The following is a 14693-nucleotide window of genomic DNA, read 5'->3' as shown; positions in this document are numbered from 1 at the left end:
TTGTACTGAAACACGAGAAGACATTATGAAACTGTTCAGCAAATCATCACTAAACAGTGTCATAAAGGATTGTCTAGTTTGGGGGTGAAGCTGAAACAAATCTATGTGCACAATCACTCCTCTAATACGATAACCAATGGGTCCATCTGGGAGGCAGAATTCCCAACAGACCAGCCCTCTCCAAACCAAGAGCAAAACCACTGCCAAACAAAACCGATGAGGAGAACCAGAAAGGCCTGTGAGAATCGCGTTTGTAGGGAAACAGAAGGCCCCACAGAGAGACAGGAACATTATACAGCTTAAGCCTGGGGACCTAGGGACCCGAGGAGGAAAGGAGCTCCTGGGAGATCAACAGTGACGCATGAGAAAGTAAAGATCAAAGCCTTCTCTGGTTTAACCCCAGGTTTGCAGGCCCAGACAGCACCTGGCAAAAGTGGGATCCCACTGAGGTGATATAGCAGCTTTGGAAAAGGAGCCCAGCCATAGTGGGAGCCCTGGGCTATGTCCTCACAGTCTCCTTCCCATATGTCCCTGAGAGGAGTCAGACAGAAGTGAGGCAGGTTGGGGGAGGGTACAAGATGAGCCAAACCTCACTACCACCACAACCCCAGTACCGTGAGAGCCTGGAATGGATTCTGTCTCCTATCTGAGGGGAAGTGTGTAATTTGTCTATTTCTCTTTTGTTCTGGCTTCCAGAAATTCAGAGCTAAGTATAAAATGCCCAATTGCCATAGACAGTCAACATCCCAGAAGTTAACAAGGACATTTTGCATATCTCACATACAGGACACACTCAGGATATTTTTGAAATTTCAAGAGAAGGAATTTTCCCTTCACCTCCATCTTCCCATCATTGATATTCATGGTCTTACTCCTAAAAGCCCCTCCACCGGGGCAGCCCAGGGTACTGGCAATTCAAGAGCTGAGAACAAAACAGGAAGAAAGGATGAAGTGACAGCAAGAAAAAAAGACCTACCTTAGGGATGAGAGAGAGCTCCAGTGTCCGAGTGTTTTTAATTAATCCTTCTATTTTATTAAAGATTTAAAATACTTACTTAAAATGTTCATCATGCTTTTAACTTTTAATTCTGTAGCGCTCAAACATTTGCTGAGTGAACAGATAAAATGTCTCTTTAGGAAAGATTCTAGCAGAAGTGGGGATAACGTCAGTGGTCTCGGAAAGGATGACAGGTCAAACTTGATGTTTTGAGAGCTTTGACTGTGAGACGTGAATCCAAAATGCAGCTATTTAAAAACTCAAGTGTCAAGGTGAACCTTCCAAGGAGGATGCTTCAGCTCCGGGATTTTAGGAAAGTCAAAGCAGCAAACCTAAAGAAGTAACCCATCACTTTCAAATGATAATCTCTTCAGCAGTGGTTGATCTGCAGGGCAAGATCAAAATCTTGCGTGTCAAGCTGGTAGCAAGCAGCTGGAAAGGTTACACCACTCCCCTTCAATCTAAGGGGAAGCTGAAAATCTAGAAAATCTCAGTTTTTCCGGTCTCATGAACAAACAAGAACACTTGATTGAGTCAGACACAAAACCCAGTATTTATGGCTATCCTCTTAACAAGTTTTAAATAGGCTTCATTTTAATTTCACCATTGTGACAAAATGGTCAGTACAATATGAATGTGCTCCATTTGTCAAATTTGTGTTTTTTTCAAAGAAAATATTTAGAATAAACAAGTCAACTGTTCTCATTAAATACATTAAAATGTAAGGATAGTCTTTTTATTATGTCTGTTGTTCTCCTGATACAGCCAGACAAAATTACTCTGTTATATAACTATTGAGTGAGGTTGACCACTCCCCAGTGAGCTCACAAATCACAGCTCCATCTAGCTATAAAATAACCAAATCAGCCTAGAAAAACAGTAGGAAAGTCACCCCCTTTAAAATCATGTTTAACGCTATGTCCTGTACAACCCTCTGTGCATATATTCAAGTCTATTGCTTGAATATATGCACAGAGAAGCAAGCGTGTGGAAGAACAGATAGTAAGCCTTAAAGGATAGATATCAAGTTCTATTAAGAGGCACAGGACAAAGAGGAAAACTCTGAAATTTTACTTTCTGGTTCTCTGGCTTTTTTTTTTCAGTGCTGGAAATTGAACCCAAGGCTTAACGCATGCTAGGCAAGCACTCCACCACTGAGCTACCCAATGCCTACTTCCTGCGTATCTTACACCAGAATTACCTTTACTATTGCCTGGTGAAAGATTTAAAAAAATATATTAGCTACTGTCTAAATCAAAACCAATATGTCATCATCTTACCTTTTTTTTTTAGTGTATTAGGGTTTTGAACTCAGAACCTCATACTTTCGAGGCAGATGCTGTACCACTTGAGTCATATCCCTAGCCCTTGCTGCTTTAGTTGTTTTTCAGACCAAGTCTTGAGCTTTTTGCAGGGGCCAGCCATGGACCATGACCCTCCTATACTAGGCCTCCTGTGTAGCCGGGGTTGTAGTTATGTACCACTATGCCTGGCTTGTTTGCTGAAATGGGGTCTTGCTAACTTTTTGCCCAGGCTGGCCTCAAACAATATTCCTCATCTCTCTGCTGGTATTACAAGTGTGAGTCTCTGCACCCAACCTCATCATAACACTTTTACATAACACTTTACCCTGAAGCATTTTATTAGTTGTTTTAAATTATGACTTAATCCAAATCAAATATCCAGTAAAAAAAATCTAGATTTCCTGTTGGGATGTTTAAGGGGTTATAAATTTTCATACTCTAGAAGTTTCTCTACCCCCCTCTTCCTCTCTTTAGATTGATATGATACTTGCACTTTTTTTATGGGGTACAACATGGTGTTTTGATTACACAATGCACACATTCTCTAGAAGTCTTTAAAAATAAATAAATAAATAAGGAACTATCCCAGGCGAGAGCAGGGTAGATGTGTTTTGATCTTCTGTACAGGCGGTTGCTCAACGCCAGTCTCCTTTCCCTCTCCCTGCTGAAAGTGTTTCCTGGAGAAGTCAAATGAGGTCACTGATGCAAACAATTGAAAAGCAAACACTACCTAGGACACCCCAAGTCTCTAAGACCCAGCACTTGGGTTTGGAAGATTTCAAACCAGGTGGCAGTGAGTGACACAACTTGTCCCAGGCTACAGCTGCAGGGCTGAGAAGCTAACACACAGAGTGCAAGCCTAGTTTGGCATGTGTGAGCAATCAGACCAGTTATCGCCTACAAAAAGTAGATTAATTACTATTTAGTAAATGCTGTCTCTTGAAAAAAAACCAGAAGATTTCAAACTGTGGGACTCCTGGGGGCAGAGAAGCCTTGAGAAGTGGCGACTGGAAGCCTGCCTCTTGCCACAGCACTGCTCCCAGCAATGCCACAGGTGGAGCAGGGATGCTGTTTTCAGAGGTTCCCCTGCAAGCAACAGCAGCAGACTACAGATACAAACAATGGCTGATACAAACAAAAATGGATTTGATACCCAAAAATAACACCAGCACAAGCCCAGCCTGGCACACTCAGTAGTCAGAGAAGTATTGTGAGGAACGGCCCACAACTGGAGTCAGATTGTTTTTTTCCTGCTTTAATAAAAGGAGCCTGGGGGTCTGAAAGTTGATGAGCAGAGGACTAGGAGACTGGGCTAATTTTTCTGAGTTCTCAGTTTTGTGGGAACACCTTTGCTCTGGTTACCTTATGACAGTCACACAAAAGCTCTGCCTTCTGTACAGGAGCAAGCAGCCACACTTCCTCTCTACCACTGGACTCCCCACGTCCAGCGACATCTATGGTCCTCCAGCTTTCTGGAATCTTTCACCCCAAAATCCTAGTCCTCGTGTGAACTGACTGCTCCAATTCTTAACAAGTAGGATCTTTACAGCCTCAGGCCAACTGATGTTAGGGTTCTAGAAATCTTTCCAAAGCAGCACCCTCTGGGCCCAGACTGCCCTCTACCCCACAATCCTGCCAGAAACTCACTCTCCTAGTATTTAAAAAAATGCCTCAAATTCCAGCTCTTCCAGAAAGCCTTTCCCAAATGACCACTCACAAATTCCTCCACCTCACCCCTCTCCTGGACAGTAATTTCCCTTCACCCAGCCTGCTGAGCAGAAAACGAACACACTTGCCTCCTTTCCTCCAATACACACCCATGCTCAGAGCACAGGATGCCTGTCTCTGCCAGGCCACTTGCAAATCAGTTTACTGTTTATTTCTCAGGTGGCCTTAGATTTCCACCTCCTAGAGGGACAGGGCGGTTTCAGCAAAGCCTCATGCCCTGGATGGTGGGGAAGAGGGTATCCATCCAGTGAATTTAATTACGGGGTTAGGCAGAAACTGTGCTTGAACTCTCATTGTTATAAAGCCGATAGCAAAGCTTTTAAAAATGCATCTAACCACTTTCCAGCCTGGGTAGAGTTAATATAATTTAATCTTTGATTTAGGATCTTACAGGGCCCCAGGCCCTCACCATTCTCTCCTGTTACTGTAATTATAGATGCAGAAGATATAGAGACTGGGCAGAGGATTGCTCGGAAGCCAATTTCAAGAACAAATCCTTCCTACTACATCCTGTGACTTTTGCCCTTTAGAAGATAGAGTTGAAAAATAAAAACAAAACTCCACTTAACTGAGGATTCCAGCTAAGGGAGGTCCACTGCGAGGGTCTTTGTTACAGGCCTGCCTTCATGGATCACGATTAGTCACTTAATAAAGGGTTCTTAATGAGGGAATTTGGCAACCTGTGATTTTCTACAACTATGAGCTTGATTTTGATGCAACTGCTCATTTCTTTGAAAATCAGGGGACATTCATACACAGGTGTCCTAAATTTCCTTAAATTAAAAACCAACCTTTTATAAGAAGTAGCTGCGCTTACTTTGAAACAGCCAAGAAACAGGTGTCTGCTCATAGAAAATGAGGAACTCCCAAAGGATCCTAAAAACACTAGTCAAAAGGAGTCATTGTTCAGCATCTATAGGGGAACACTGCAGTCCAGTTCCCAGGCCTGAGCTCCATGGAAGGAGTCTGGGTTCTAGGAACCCATTCTAAACCCAAATTCCAAATTCACTATAATCTAAACCAGTTCTCCTGCCCAGCATCATCCCAACCTAAACTGAAAGTTTCTACCTCAACTTCTTCAGTCCCTAAAAAGTCACTCCACTGCCATTGTGACTGCTGCCTTGCCAGGACTCCATTGGGAACACAATGCCTTCCCCATCCAAAATCTGCCCGTTCTGAATGCTCAACCCAAGTCCTCTAATGCAGTACCTCCCCCAACAAACATCACCCACATTGAACTTGACTTTGAACTATGCCAGAGTCGGTGGAAAGAATTCAGGAGGTATGTGAAACTGAATGGGAAAAAAATTATATCTTGATTGTCACTAACCTCTAAGTGAACTTGAACCATTCCTTTGAATTATGAACACAGGTGATCAACACAGTAGTATCTCCAGTACCTGGTTCGTCACAAGAGAAATCACACACCTTCATATCAAATCACAGTTGAAACATATACCTCAAAATACCATTTACACTCATCACTATACCAAAATTACAATAATTGTTAGAACTACTGTTAGATGTTATTTAACTTGATGTATTGTTAAGGAGGCATACTGCTATATCATAAATTTGTTTTTAGTATTTTGATAGCTATATTTCATATAGTTGATTGCCTTTGTTATTCTATGTATTTTTATTTATCCATTCTAAAATGTTATGCTCAGATTACATCCATGGGCTTCCACAGACTGCCAAAAGAATTGATGCATGGCACAAAAATGGTTAAGAACTTCTGTTTGGTAGAATAAAGGCTCCAATTCTTCAATTACAAAAACCTGGGACTCAAAATCAGATTCTATTAACTTCCAGCTCTTTCCCTCTAAGCAAAATTACTTAATATCCTTTAGCCTTGAGTTTCCTCATCGCAATCAAGGAAGCCAATCTGAAAACAACATTAACTTTTCGAGGGCCGGGGATATAGCTCAATGGTAGAGCCATGCCTAGCATGTTCGAGGGCCTGGGTTCAACCCCCAGCACCGCGAAACAGAACAAAAAACATGTGTTTACCCTGTGAAGCCATTCACTCACCAAAAAATTAACCGAACACCAACTTACTTTGTGTCAAGATCAAGGCTGAATTCTGGGACACCAGTAGCAAACTTGACAGATAGTCCCTAGGCACTTTACACCAAGGTTATGCTAAGTAAAGTGACTGTCACACAAACAGTCTATACACATCACAGTACTCACTGCCACCACCACACAGGTAGTGTTTCATCACGTGCTGACTTATGTCGCTTCACAGGTAACAACTATTGGTTCATTTTGCCTTCCCAATAGGGCTTCTTAAAGGCCAGAGTTTGGGCCTCATACAATGGGTTCTGTTGCTTAGATAAAAGAACTTGAGTTTGGGAAACAAATGGTCTTGGCTTTAAAACCTCACTCTGCCACTTGCAATCTTTATGGTTATGGCAGAGGCTACGAAGTGTTCTCCCAATCTATTCTCTTTTCTTTCCTTAAAGCAATAGAACCCCAAGTTTCAAGCACAGCACATGGACACTCAGGCTAAAGACAATGCTTGCCAGCATCCCTTGCAGCTAAGAATGTCCATCTGGCCAAGTTCTAGCCAATGGGGATGTAAGCAGAGTGATGTGCAGGAGGTGTCCTTAATTTAAGAGGGCCTGCCCTTCACCAGCCCTTTCTTTCTTCCTGATTTCTGGGGCTGGCACAGCCTCACTGATTGAAAGGTCTTTGGAGTGGAGGCCATGCACACAGAACGAGACAGAAGGAGTCTGGGTCCCTAACACTGAAGCACTAATCTTTTGAGCTTCAATAACCCCAGGGTAGTTTGGAGGACTGAATGATAGGACAAAAGAGTTAGGAGAGCTGGTATTACCGCTGTTGTAGTAATAATAGTAATCTTGCTGTCATAAAAAATGTATCAGATGGTGCAGCTTAACACAGCCCTGGGTGCCCAGAGGGAACTCAATGATTCTCACAGTTGAAAGATTCCATTGTTTGGAACTTAAATGTCCCACACAGGCCTATGTATTGAAGGCTAGGTCCCCAGGGACACCAGTAGCCACCACCACACAGGTAGTGGCAAGTGATGGAACCTTTAAGAGATGGGGTACTGGGAAGCCCTCAGGTTCTCCTTCACTTCCTGGCAATAAGGATATGTTCCACCATAATGACCTGCCTCATTACAGGCCCAAAAGCCAGAGGATCATAGACTGGAACCTCTAAATTAGGAGCCAAAATAAACCTTTTCTCTTTATAAGTTAATTATGTCAGATATTTTGTTAGAGTGATAGAAAGCTTACTAACGCAAAAGGCACCCTAGCCAATCTAGTTCTGAGAATTCCCTTCTCCAGCATCCAGCAGATGGTCCCTAGTGGAAAGTGTCCTGCCACCTCTGGAAATGCTAGGACAGCGGTGTTTATTCATCCATAAATCACGAGCCCATCCCTTTTCTTCAGGACACTTCCCCTTGATGCTTTAAACCATCTCACTTCTCTCCTCGGCCTCTTCCTTCTCTTCTGCCTTTCATCACCACTGTCCTGACGCTGAGCTTGTGCCCATCAGTACATCAAAGTTCCCTTCAATCTCTTTTGGAAGCACCCTCTGGCCTCTCCCCTAGGTGGGGAGCGAGTGATCACTTAGTCCCATCTGTTCAAGCAAGAGACCTCCCCAAGACTGGAAATAAACTTCTCTCCCATGGGGAATGAACTCAGAGGATCATTGGTTATCCACAGGCTCACCTGTGTTGATCTGGAGACGGCACACCTCCTGCAGTTCTCACTTGTAAAGCTATTTCATCTTGCTTACCATATCAGCACTGGTCTGGGAGGTCCAACTCTTCATGCACACAAAATTGAAGTGAGCTTTCCATGTCTAAAGCCTACATTCATCTCGCCTCATTCTCTTCCTGTTCATGCAGACACAAATCCCACTCACTTCTCCCACACTGTTGTCATCTTTCCATGTCACACAGGCTATTTCCAGGCACAGACACAGCCGCAGGCACCCTCTCCCTCTCTCTTTCCTTACACTCAGACCAGCCCTTTCTCTCTCTCTCTCTCTCTCTCTCTCTCTCTCTCTCACTCACTCATCTTCTGCCCCCCTGGCTTCATCCATTACTGTCCTAGTGGCTTTGGAATTGGAACAAGAGTTGTGATAGCAGTCAATGGCACCAAGCTGGGTGGAGCACTCAGAGCTGTGACAGAAGAAAACAAGACAAGAGGGCAAGCACGAAGCCAAGTAGCTAGAGCAGGACAAAGATACATGCAGGATCAGGACTCCAGCAGACAATGAAAAGAGGAACCAGACCTAAATCCTAGACACTAGCAAGGGAAGGGAGTAGAAGAGCAGCCCAGGGATGGTGATGGGGAGAGTCACACACATCTCAGAGATTCACCCGTGTGTCCCACCACACACAGCCACAGATTTTCTAACTCAAATTACCATTTCTGGAGACTGGTATCTATATATCGGTCTAACTTGGCAGAGCACTTAGCCCTACCCAACTTTTTACAAACAAAATTTTATTCCAGACACGTAACCCACGTGGGCTGGAAACCTTGGAATTCTTTACTGTTTTAAATTCTCAGTACATATTAGTTCACATTACACAGCAAGAATGCTGACACATGAATCAGACCACACCAGACTGCAGGCAGGAAATAAGGTGGGTTTTGTTCCCTCCCCAAACGCCTTCTCCTCCCAGGTAAAGACAGTAGTAGCCAGGCCTCCTCCCCTGCTGTGCTGACAGCCACCAGGAGAGGAGGTCCCTCCAGTGGGGCTCAGAACCTAGCAGACGTTAGCACGCCTGTCCACGGTTCCAAATGTCCCACTTCCACCATGCCTGGCCTCTGCCACTGCTCTCCTTTAAAATATCTTGATGCTCACTCTCCTCCACAGTACCTCTCCACATGAGGGTGGGGGCACAGGAGACAGCAGCACCCGCCCAGTGCCTGGTCCCACTCCACAGAGCGAGCAGCAAGGCACCAGCAGGCAGTCTTACATTTCTTGAGCAGCCCAAACAAACAAAAGACAGAAATGTCACATTCCCTGTTTTTCCTAATGGTGGCTCCTTCCTGCCCTGGGCCCCACCCTTCCATTCAGGCCTCTTTCCTGAGTCAGCCACTCCCCCCTACTGCACACCCAACCCTCTTAGGAAAGTCCTCTGTGTGCATCTGAATTCACATGAATCACTAATAGCTGATTCAAACCCAGATACTATGTGAATGGCAAACACAGTATAACAAATACAAACACAAGTGGAGGACTACTTGCCTACAACTCACACACTCGTTCCCTGGCTCAGCCATGCGTGGGAGCAACCTAGGACAGCCCAAAGATTGATAACCTGGGTTGCACTCCAGAAATTCTGATTTCAATGGCTTGGAGTCATTTCCTCAATATCAAGATTTTTTAAAGTTCACTCAATGACACCAGCATGTAACCCAAGCTTGAGAGGCACTGACAGAACGCATTTATTATGTGTTTCAAACATTACACAAGACAATCAAGATGTCTGGAACATCTTATACCCTTTAATTGCTACAACAGCCTTAGATGTTTTATATCAATCGTGGTGAGGCTGAGGTTGGAACTCAGGTCCAGGTCCTCTAACTCCAAAGTCCATCCACATTCCACACACCTGTTAACTCTTGCAAGGGTGTGGACAATGCCAGGAAGCAATCTCCAGGCCAACAGAGCATGAATAAATCCCTAAGTGCAAGACACCAAGATTTGGAAATGCAGGCACCATTTCAGCAACGATAACCCCTACAGAGCCGGTAGGGGGTGTGTCCATTCCTGAGATTTGAGGAGATAGGGGAAGAGAAGGCAACAGATCCTGGCTAGTGAGTTTATTCCAGACCTCAGATGTGTTGTAAGGTGCCACACTTCTGGTGGGCTCAGTGGTCTGAAAAGAATGGGGGGAGATGAAAGATCCTTAAGAAAAGAGGCAAGGGCTCACTTCTGGGGGCCACAGTTTCTTCCTCCTACTGAGTATTCAGATATTGAGGGTACAGAAATCAATCCTAACACACCCCTTCCCAAGCAGTTTCAATTTTTCTAGTCTCTCCTCCTTCCAGGACCACGAGCTTAGTTAGCTTCTTTGGTGTGGAGACAGAGAACTAGCATTCCCCAAACACTTTTAGCCTACTGACCTCTTAGGTAGAACAAAGCATCTCTTCAATTCCCATCCCACCCACTCCCACTTCCCCTTCAAAACAAACAAAAACACATCATCATCAGTGCACTTCTACCCACAGAGTCAGAGTCCTGTCACTAATGAGAAATCAAGACAAACCAACAAAAATGTGAAAACACTGGTGCATCCATGTTGGTCAGACCCCATAACCCACTTTCAGTCCCTAGACCACAGATATGCAAATGAGGGGCCTCGCCCCAAGGCCCAGGCCAACAAATGCTTCCCTTTAAGAAAAGACAAAATCCCTGGTTAAGAAATGGGCCTCTTGGTTCTGTATTCCAATGTGTCACACACCAGCTGCCTCCCGGTGTCTCCCAAAGCCTAGCGTTGATGGGAAAGAATCACAAGAATTACAGGAACCACGAGCAGGTTAAACTTTCACATCGATTGAGCTGATATGCAGCGCCACTTACCCAGCACAGCCAGACAGCTCAGCACTGGGAAAAAGCACTTCATGTCGGCAGCACGGGGGCACAGCACAGGACACTCGCTTCCTCTTCTCCCAGCACCTAATCTCTCATTTCTGGCAACCCATTTATAGCTCCGGAGAACAGTTTTGGAAATAGAACTTAACTCAGAAAATGAGAATTGGCTCAAGAGGAGCCATCAGAAGGACAGAGCTGGGGACAGGGGAGGAGTGGCGTGTGTGAAAGGTCCCCTATGCTAAAGGAAGAGTCCAAAGCAATTCTGAAGGCGCCCTAGGCTTCTGCTACATTGTGTGCCTGGTGGTTTCCACTGGAACTGTAGCCCGTGGTGGATTAATCCTCAAGAAAAGGGGGGAAACGGGGTCTGAGAAAATCCTTTCATCCACTGATTATACAGAAATGTCCTTGGCTTCCCAGTGAAGGTGTTTGTGATCTCCTCATTCGGATTCCCCATCGGGAACAGGGCGGGTTTTGTCAAAACCTTGGACAGCCATATCACGCTGGCTGGTATCGACTGTTTGGGTTTCTTCATCAAAAAGTCCGTCTCCATCCATGGTGGTGGGTCACGGAACTGTCACTTGCCCCAGATCTGCCCAGGACGCACGAAGCAGGGTGGCAGTTGGGCAGCCAGGAGCGGTGGGCAGATCTCTAAAACAAATACAAGAGGGATTTATCAAAGGCAAACACAACCTCCACGAAACCTAGAGGGACTGAACGCTGAGCTGCTGCAAACACCTGGGTCCCTTCCCTGCGCTAGGACAGCCAGTCTTTGCAATTCTGACCTTGGGCAAGTCGCTCCCTTTCCGTCCGCCTCAGTTTCCCCGCCCCGAGCAAAGCAATGGTGGGAAGCTCGATTGTTGCTGAAATACTTTCACCTAATGCTCCACTCCTGGTATTGCCCGTCGCCTCCTACCGAGCCGGGCGTCCGGGTGGGGAGCCCCACCCTCCGCCGGGGCAAATCGGGAAGGGACTTGCGGGGGAGCCCCCGCCCCAGCCGTGGGAGCGCGGAGCGCGCCGCGTCCCAGGTGGCCCCGCTATTGTTTTACCTTCCCGGGTGTTTATTTTTCGCTGATTGGAAAGAAAAGAGACCCGGGAAGAAGGGAGCCTGGGGCTCCACTTTCCGCTGCCGGAGCGCGCTCACCACGCGCCAGACCGGCCAGGGGAAGGGTCTGGGGCCCGGGCCCGACCTGGAGCTCGCTGCCACCGTCCCCGCCTCCCCGGCCAGGCTCCCGGTCCCCCTGCCGCCCCCCCTACCCGCCCGCCCTCCCGTCGCGCCGGAGCCTGACCTCGCCCGGTCCCTCTCCCTCCGCGTGTCTGTCCGTCGGTCGGTGGGTCTGGCGCGCACACCTCCGGGGACGCGCGGCTTCCTCTTCTCCTCCCACAGCGGCTCCGGCAGCCGCGCTCCGGCCCCTCCCGAGGCCCCGCCCTCCAGCTCCTGCCCGGCCCGCTGCACCCGGCGTGGCGAGCGCGGGCCGAGGGCGCGGCCTCGGCGAGAGGACACGCCCCCTTCCCTGGTAGGACACGCCCCTCCCGACAGGACACGCCTTCGGTCCCGCCCACGACTCGCCCACTCCCTCCGCCCAGAGACCCCCAGGCTCTGTGCATCCGGGAGCGGCTGTTGGAGGGTCTGGGAAGAACTGGCGGATGCAAAGTTAATCCTCGCCTGCTGGCAATATGCACAGGTATCTTCCCAAAGGTCAGCAAAGGACAAGGGACAAACGCAAAGCCCTTCGCTGAAGACCGGAATCTGTTCATATAGCGAAACCCCCCCCCCGCCCCCCCCCCCCCGCCACACACACACACACACACACACACACACACACACACAGAGAGCTTCACTCTAGGGTAGAATATGGAAACAGCCTGGGTTTTGACCCCGCTTCCTCCACTTCCTGCCTGTGGACCTTGTTAGTCCTGTTACTTCACCTCTCTGTGCCTCAGTTTCCTTCATCTGTTATGTGGGTCATGTGGCACGTCCATGTCATATAGTAAACCACTTAAAACAGTAAAACACTCCGTAGATATAAACTGCGATGATTTTATAACTCACAGTCCTAGACGTACAAGTGCTTTTTCATTCTTTCCCTATTACCAAACACACAACGTGCTGGGTAGACACTGAGGCTGAGTGCCACCTTCAGGGAGTTTGCAGTCCAGTGGGGACACACGATAAAACAAGCAGGACAAGAAGTGTTGAAGAAACATGTGAGGTCCCCAACCCTGTGTTCCTGGGGAAGTTGGTCAGGTCAAGTCCTGGAAGGCTTCTCAAAGGGAAACCAAGTTAGAATTCAGGAGCAGAAGGTAGCAGAGGAAGAGAATGGGGGGAGGCGAAGCACACATTTGCAGGCCCAGAGGAGAGAGAGTAGCCAAGGTAGATGACCAGGAAAACTCTGTGGTGTCCAAACCAGACTGTAAGGAAGAAGTGGCAGGAAGTGAGTTGAGAAGAAATTGGGTACCAGAAGCTGGAGAGCTTTTCATGGTGTGTTGAAGGGTTTGACCTTCAGCCCAGAGCCATGGGGAAGCCCTGAAGGTTTGGAGCAGGGGATTCACTCCTCCTAAGTGCAGTTTAGAAACACCACTCAGCCTAAATGTGGAAGATGGAAGGGGAAGTTATCCAGGAGGCTGGGTGTGGGTATGGTATGGGGTTGCTATGCTAACACTCCAGAAAACAAGACGTGATCAGGACCCAAGAGCAGCAACAGGAATAGAGAGGAATGATGTCCATGGAATGCCCAGTTGAGCACAAGGAATAAGGCAGAAAACGCTGTTTCAGCCTTAACAACCAAAAATAGGAGGCTCAGGTTGGATGTCTTGAGTTTGAGATGTCCAAAGAAACAAAAGGGGAAGGGGAATTGGATTTCAGAACTCAGAAAGGGATATGGGTTTGTAAAGTGACTTTTATCCAACTGGACGTAGGACAACAAAAGAATTTGAGGGAAGGCTACACTGATAATTCGCTTATGCATAAAAGAAATTAACGTCCCAGTATACAGGGCAATGAAGAGCATGTTATAGGGACACAAAGATAAATGGACAGTCCTCTTCCCCTCTTCCTTGACTGTAAATTTCTTGAAGGCAGGGTCTACCCTATAATTATCATTTATCCCCAAATAACTCTTGGTGTTAGATCTGCATACATAATTGCACTATATATATGTATATATGTATGTATATATATGTATGTATGTGTATATATACATGTATGCGTATATATATAGTTAAATTGAATTGAATTGAATACTTATCACATATTTAAGTTATTGTACTGAAAGTCTCCTCTGGCATATTAAATATTACCTCTTTTTCCCCAGACAATCATGATTCTCTCAGCTTTTGTCTGCTGACGCCTTCATTTTATTTCTGGTGTCATGAAAAATCTCTGCTCTCTTGGAGCTTACATTCTAGTGGAAACCACAAACAATGAGACATCAAGCTTTATTTCTTTTTCCTTCCTTTCTTCCTTTCTTTTCTTCTTTCTGTGGTCGTACTGGGGCTTGAACTCAGGGCTTTGAGCTTGTTAGCAAGTGCTCTGTACTTGAATCATGTCCCCAAGGCCAAAACAACATCTTCCAAACTTTGGCATGTGTCACCATCCAGATTTGTTACAGCTGATTCCCAGCATAGCTGTTCTTTCTAATTTCCATATTTAGGGAACATCTACAATATGCAAAGAACCATGCTAACTGTTGGGTAGGGAGAGAAAAGCACAATTAAAAGAATGCCTCTGACTTCCAGACATAGAAAGGATTAAAGGCAGTAAGTGTGAGCGAGGCATTGATGGTGGTCCCTGTAGGGGTTGGCAGCAGGTGGACAATTTAATTGGAAAGAGTGGTAAGGGAAGGAGAGACATCAAAGGAGTGTAGGGTGTAGGAGTCCCCAGTCAGCAAATCTGTCTGCTGCCCCAGCCAAACGTTAGGAGCCTGCTTCAGAACATTTTACATTTGGCTAGGCCAGGTGGCACATACCTGCAATCCCGGCACTGAGGAGGCAAAGGCAGGAGGATCACCAAGTTGAGGCCAGCCTGGGCTACCTGGCCGGGTCAGACTCTGTCTCAAACAAACAAAACATTTGAC

At 46.5% G+C, this 14693-nt stretch overlaps 1 protein-coding gene across 3 annotated transcripts in view; it reads right to left on the bottom strand.

Annotated features, from left to right (window-relative positions):
- The window catches only part of Igsf3 (immunoglobulin superfamily member 3), a 90761-nt gene extending 78707 nt beyond the window's left edge, over positions 1–12054 (bottom strand). For 2 of the 3 annotated variants that reach the window (XM_074050676.1, XM_074050678.1), the window contains exons 1-2: positions 11907–12054; positions 10609–11268 (exon numbers count right to left, since the gene is read on the bottom strand). In XM_074050676.1, coding sequence (XP_073906777.1) covers positions 10609–10651 — 43 coding nt within the window. In that variant the 5' untranslated portion in view covers positions 10652–11268; positions 11907–12054. Of the gene's footprint in view, positions 1–10608; positions 11269–11402; positions 11639–11906 lie in introns of those variants that run through there. The other variant, XM_074050677.1, reaches the window with a different exon arrangement.
- Between the last annotated feature and the right edge of the window lie 2639 nt (positions 12055–14693).

Source organism: Castor canadensis, chromosome 12 (assembly GCF_047511655.1).
Source record: "Castor canadensis chromosome 12, mCasCan1.hap1v2, whole genome shotgun sequence".
Classification (NCBI taxonomy): domain Eukaryota; kingdom Metazoa; phylum Chordata; class Mammalia; order Rodentia; family Castoridae; genus Castor; species Castor canadensis.
This window is presented reverse-complemented; position numbering and strand designations above follow the sequence as displayed.